Source organism: Phocoena phocoena, chromosome 1 (assembly GCF_963924675.1).
Source record: "Phocoena phocoena chromosome 1, mPhoPho1.1, whole genome shotgun sequence".
Lineage (NCBI taxonomy): Eukaryota > Metazoa > Chordata > Mammalia > Artiodactyla > Phocoenidae > Phocoena > Phocoena phocoena.
Window position 1 is genome coordinate 11,605,328 of NC_089219.1, and position 6,159 is coordinate 11,611,486.

General features: G+C 50.6%; 1 protein-coding gene across 1 annotated transcript; it reads left to right on the forward strand.

Annotated features, from left to right (window-relative positions):
* The first annotated feature begins 2,510 nt into the window (after positions 1-2,510).
* On the forward strand, positions 2,511-5,353 carry TMEM51 (transmembrane protein 51). The gene is made up of 2 exons (XM_065895146.1): positions 2,511-2,848; positions 4,945-5,353. The coding sequence occupies exons 1-2, from the start codon at positions 2,511-2,513 to the stop codon at positions 5,351-5,353; spliced, it is 747 nt and encodes a 248-aa protein (XP_065751218.1).
* Positions 5,354-6,159: the final 806 nt, after the last annotated feature.

Below are 6,159 nucleotides of genomic sequence, written 5' to 3' on the forward strand. Positions count from 1 at the left end.
CCCTCACCCACACTGAGTATTAGTGCCTGTTTTCAGTCATTGACAATTTAACAGGCCAAAAATGTGTTAATTCTGACATGTTCATCTCTGCCCGTGTCTCTCATCGGGGACGTGTTTTACTCACGTGACAGCATAAGGCAAAGCTTGAATTGAGAATTAATGAGAAGAGGAAGCAGGGGGAGATAACATGGCCCCATCGCTGGTTTAGTAAACAGGCTGTCAGCCTCCTGGGAACGAAGCCTGCCTGTCTGGCCCTGAGCAGGTGCTCAGTAAATGGTTTCTTCATCTCTCCTGCTTCCAGCACGAGGCTCGGGCTGCACTTCTCCACCACGGAGCCCTCCAAGTCTGGCCTTGTCTCCAATCCATTTGGCAGGACCTATGCATTCCTAGGGCTGCCAAACCCCTCCTTCCCTTCGCCGGCCGTGAGTGATGTGAGAAACACACAGCCTTGTGTATACCGTAGACTGTTCCCGGCTGGTCTCGCTGCAAATGTCTCCAGCAGGAACGGACGGTTGCTTAACAAAATCTGGGCAAGGAAATCCCAGGATGAAGGGCAGAGGCGCCTACAAAGGCCAGAGCTGCCCCTCTCACCACCCGCGGCCCCAACCAGCCCTGGCGGAAAATCAATAAGGATGGAGTCAGGGCTCCCTGTTCAGTGCTCTGTATGCATACATGTGCATGGTCGTATACCAGCACGCATGCATGGGTGTGCATGTATGTACACACACGTGCCCAGTGCATTCAGGGGCAGATGCAGATCCTATTATGTGAAGTGGGGCTTCTCTCACAGAGACTTTCCATATGCCCTCCAGCCTGACTTAAGACACCCAGCTACCTAGTGCCACAGTTCCTTTCTTCCCACTTTCTTATTCCCAGTAGACTGTTTTCCTGCTGACCTGGAAGCCCCCCCAATTCTTAACTTGCTCACCAGTATTTCTCCAGCACCTAACACTGCTTAGCAGACGCACAAGAAATATTTGTTGAGTGGAAAAAAAAAAAAGAGAGAGAAGGAACTGACTTCAAGCCGATAGAGGATGTTATCCCAATTATTTTTAGAGTATTTTTGAACAAAGTGGCCAGTTTCAGATGGAGCCCAGTGCTTGATGAGAAAATATCTGGGCAGCATCGGCTTTCACGTGGCCTGGTTAGCCGTCCTTTCGCAAGGAGCGGAAAGAATGCAGAACGGCAAACAGGACCTTGCCCGTCGAAACGGCTGTAAAGTTTTACTGTTCTGCAAAAGTTGCTTAGGCAGGAATAACGTAATTGAGGAGTGATTGGCCAGGAGCCTTGCTCGCTGGTTCCCCCGCCCCCTGAAAGTGTTCTACCCTCAACTCTTCAAGTCACTGGCTGATCTGGCTCCCTCTCCCAGCCAGCAAATGGTTACGGACTCCCAGGATGGCTGACCGCTGCCTTTAGCACAAGGTCTCTGAGCTGCTCCACGGGAGAGGGTTTCTCATCCAGCTGGGCACAGCAGCTAAGATGAAGGATGTGCAGGCTTCTGCCCCTTTAAGAAAAGCAAAACTCCGTGTGGCTGAAAAGAAGCGTGTCTTGCGGGACAGCTTCATCCGGCCTCTGTTCATTTCATTCGTTTGATTCAGCAGACATTTTGGGGGGGGGGGGGGCCTGTTACGTCCCAGGAGCAGAGTGAAAAACGTGGTCACGGAAGGAGAGAGACTTGCCACGGTAGTTGCTGGTGGCTTGCGGGACACACAGAAGGGCGGCTGAGCCCCGGAGATCAGAGAAGGGCAGAAATGCCGGAGGGGGGTTGCGAAGGAGAGGGAGGAAGGGCGTGAGTGGGAGAGGCAGGGCCAGGTTGAGCCGCCATGAGCATGATTCCAAGGAGTCTGGATTTTGTGCCGCGGGAAGTAGGGAGCCATTGAGGGTGGTGAGGGTCCACAGTCGGCTGTTGGACCGGGTCGTATCACTGACCGATGCCGGTCAGCCAGGCGATTCTGCCACAACCGTTGATCATGGCTCAGGCATGCCGTCATTCGCTCTCCTCGCCATACCCGGTAAGAGGTGAGATTTTACTGCCCTTCATTAAATCCCACAAAATGTTTGAACCACCTGCAGCTCTGACCTTTCCGGCCTCTTGCAGGGAAAGGTCGCGCTTCCTTTTCGGGTAGGGGGTAGGCGGACCACAGAAGGAATAGGAGCACGTAAGACCTCTGGAATGCATCAGAGGCGAGCCCAGCGAGAGCCTGTGACTCAGTCCCGCTTCTCCCCACCTCCAGGAGCACAGCCGCTGTGTCCACCAGAGCACTTGGGACCAGCACTGATTTTCCCCTCTTCTCTCTCTGCTTTCCTTCCAGACCTCCCGGCCGCAGCTGTCCACACGGGATGCCTCACGTTTGCTTGAAACCATCCCTTGAGAGTCTGGTTGCTGTTTTTTCAGGGTGGCGCTAGGGATTTAGCGCAAGGCGTTTACGGGGTTTTTGTTGCTGCTGCTGCCGTTTTTTATTTATTTATTTTCTTCCTTTGAACCCGGGCCCTGCCCCGCTCCCGCTGGCATGATGGCCCAGTCCAAGGCCAACGGCTCGCACTACGCGCTGACTGCCATTGGCCTGGGGATGCTGGTCCTCGGGGTCATCATGGCCATGTGGAACCTCGTCCCCGGGTTCAGCGCTACCGAAAAGCCAACCGCTCAGGGGAACAAGACGGAGATAGGGAGCGGCATTCTCAAGAGCAAGACCTTCTCCGTAGCCTACGTGCTGGTCGGGGCCGGGGTAATGCTGCTGCTCCTGTCCTTCTGCCTGAGTATCCGTGACAAGAGGAAGCAGCGGCGCGCTGAGGAGCTGGCGCACATCCAGCACCCCGGGGTCGAGCCTCACGCCCGCGAGGAAGACAGGTGAGGCTGGCCACCCGCCCCGGACGGGAGATGGACATGCACACCCACACGTGCAGGGCTCAACAATGACGAGAACGTTTTAGTCGAGGAGGCTTCCTCCCGTAAAACAGTTTATCATTTTACCGATACCTTTGTCCTTCGGTCCCAAAGTTTCCCAAATAATGTGGCTTGAATGCATTACAGGTGTGTCAAGATTTTGACACCTCCAGGGGTTCTGCATGGCTCCCGGGGTGGCCAGAGCCTGCACACTGGAAGCTTGTCCATTTACCCCAATGTCCTGTGTGTTTATGCTTCAAGTTGAACAGGTTGGGAAGTAGTGTTCTCTTTGACCCAAAATGCCACGAACAGATTTAAAAGATAAGTGGTAAATTGGGGAACATATGCTAAAGGTTGATATCCCTAGTATAAAAAGAGCCCTTACAAATGAATATGAAAGAGGAACACATCAGTAGGAAAATGGACAAAGGACACAAACAAGCATTTCATAGATATTCACACTGTAGATGTTCAACCTCATTAGTCAGGAAATGCAGACAACCAACAAAAGGCATCGTATAATTCCTTGGCTTTCATATTGGCCCAGACGGACTGCCCCTGGGTTTGGAGGTTTGTAGGGAAGTAGGTTGCTGACCGGAGTGTTGATTGACATAACCTTACTGAAGGGGCGTTCACAGTAAGAGGCCATATTAAAGATGTGTGCACCTATCAGTTCTCTTCCTAAGAGCTTATCTTTGGGAGACAATCACACAAGTGCAAAGGGTTTTGTGCTCATATGTTTATCAGAGCATTGCTGAGAACAGCAAAGACAGGTGACAACCTAATATCCATCAGTCGGGCTGAAGTATGACATGCCCATTCAGTGGAGTTCTACACAGCCATCACTGATCTATATTTGCTAATGTGGGTCCGTATCCACCACATGGAGAAAAGGAGGTTGTATATAACACAGCATGTTAGGAAAGGTTTTCATCACATCAAGTGTTGCGGCATGGAATTAGAGAAAGATCTGGAAAGGTATACAACAGAATGTTAACAGTGATTGTCTCTGGGTGGAACAATTTCGGATGTTTTTATCTTCTTCACTAGATTTTTCTGTGTCGTTTGAATTTTCAGTAAGAATGTCTTATCTCTATAGTGGGACAGGGGTTGTTTTTCTTTTGGAAAAATTAAACCGATTTTCTGAGAGTAAAAGATAATCAGGAATATTCTAGAAAACTTGGGAAATAGAGAAAAGAACAAAGAAGGAAATCAGTCCCCCATCATTACCCACCCTGGCTGTGAGCTCACAAGTTCATTCCTCAAGGAGATGAGAGGAAAGCCCAGGCAAACAGTGAGGTTTCTGGTGTTGGCCATTATCCCCTATATAGGTTCAAGTGTAGGGTGCTGGAAAATGGCTATTGGCATTACTCCCTATAAACATGTAAAAACTGCCCTGACCTTCTGGTTTTCCCTTTCAACAGTCAAATGAGACTAAGGCTGAGGACCTGACCTATCCTTTGAGTCTAATGGTGAACGTGGAAGACAAAATTACAGAATAATTCGAGATACATGTAAATTTTACATTCCAGATATTCCTTCCCTACCCAGGGACAACCATTTTGCTTCAAATATGCAGCTGTTTCATGCATGTTTATGTTGTCTTTGGTCAAAGGATGCCCAGCTGGGCATCGGAATAGCCCACCCAGCATGCTATTAAGTGTGAGGCTAAAAGGCAAGGGAGGTTAACTCCCAGATGATATGGTGTAGCAGTTGGGAATGTGGCATTCATCTCCTGCCCTGCCGCTTCTTAAAGGTATGACCAAGTCACTTAACCTCAATGTATCCATTTCCCCATCCGTAAAGTGGGTATACTAACAGAACCTAACCCATAGTGTCATTAGGAAGATGACATTGGTTCATATGTACTTGGGACAGTGCCTGGCTCATAGCCAACCGTTGAAGTGTTAGCTCTTATTACTTCTTGGACACATTTGTTGTTTACAAGGCTGGCATACGTGGTCCCAGTGGCAACATGGGATTTGGAGTCCATCTATTCGTGATTTTAAATGACTTGAGCGCAGGCTAACACTCCCGTGTCTGTGCTTGGTGTGTTGCAGCCAAGAGGAGGAGGAGGAGGCCTCCTCAAGGTACTACGTCCCCAGCTATGAGGAAGTGATGAGCACAAACTACCCGGAAGCAAGGGAACCGGACCAGAACCCCAGGATGAGCATCTCTCTCCCCTCCTACGAGTCCTTGACGGGGCTGGATGAGACAAGCCCCACCACAACCAGGGCTGACGTGGAGACCAGCCCGGGGAACCCCCCCGACAGGCAGAACTCCAAGTTGGCCAAACGCCTGAAGCCGCTGAAAGTTCGAAGGATAAAATCCGAAAAGCTTCACCTCAAAGACTTTAGGATCAACCTGCCAGACAAAAACGTGCCTCCTCCGTCCATCGAGCCTCTGACTCCCCCACCACAGTACGATGAGGTCCAAGAGAAGGCCCCCAACTCCCGGCCCCCGGACTGACGACCCCTCCCGGGCGTGTTCCCTCCTGTCACTCAACCTCCACGCCAACAGATCCCGAATGAAGCCACTCAGCCACCGTTGAGAAGCGGAGGGGCCCGGTGTGTACTTAGCAATTTGGACGGGGCCGGGGGGTGAGGGGTTCTGGGATTCAGGATCCTGGGATTCTGCAGCCCCCCAGGACCTCACACAGTAGGTGCATCGGAAAGAGCTGCTGCTTCGGATCTCGTGATGCTGTGACCCCATCAAGGGATGGCACCGGCATCTTCCCCCCTTGTCCTTCCGCGACTCTGAATCGCCAGTGATGACACTCCTCATTCCAATTAGGAAAGGATACCTAGCAACTGGTTTAGATTGTGGTTCTGTTTTGCTTCCACTAGGACTGTTTTGTTTCCAAAAGAAGACACGTTATGCCTTCGCTTTTTCCCTGGTATCCTGAACTGTGGGTAGGAAAGATGACCCGCTTTATAGAAAGGACATGGGCCCGTTTTGTGAATTAAGCCGAATGAGAGGCTGGATGATTACCCTGGGGTGAGACCCAGGTGGGGTTCTCAGAGCCCCTGATGCCGTCAGTTCTTTTGAGGGCCCAAAGCCTGGGATGCATAAGATCCTAGTTTGAATTGGTAGACTTTCCTAGTCTCTCCTGTGTAATGGCAGAAAAAGGAAAGCCGTCTGGGATGCTCCGTTCCTTCTAAAATGCCTTGCAACTGAGCTTTTTGTAATAAAATATTTTATATGTCACACATTTGGTGCTGAATTACTTTAGCAGTTCTTCCAATACTGACTTGCTTAGGGAGAAATCTCACTGA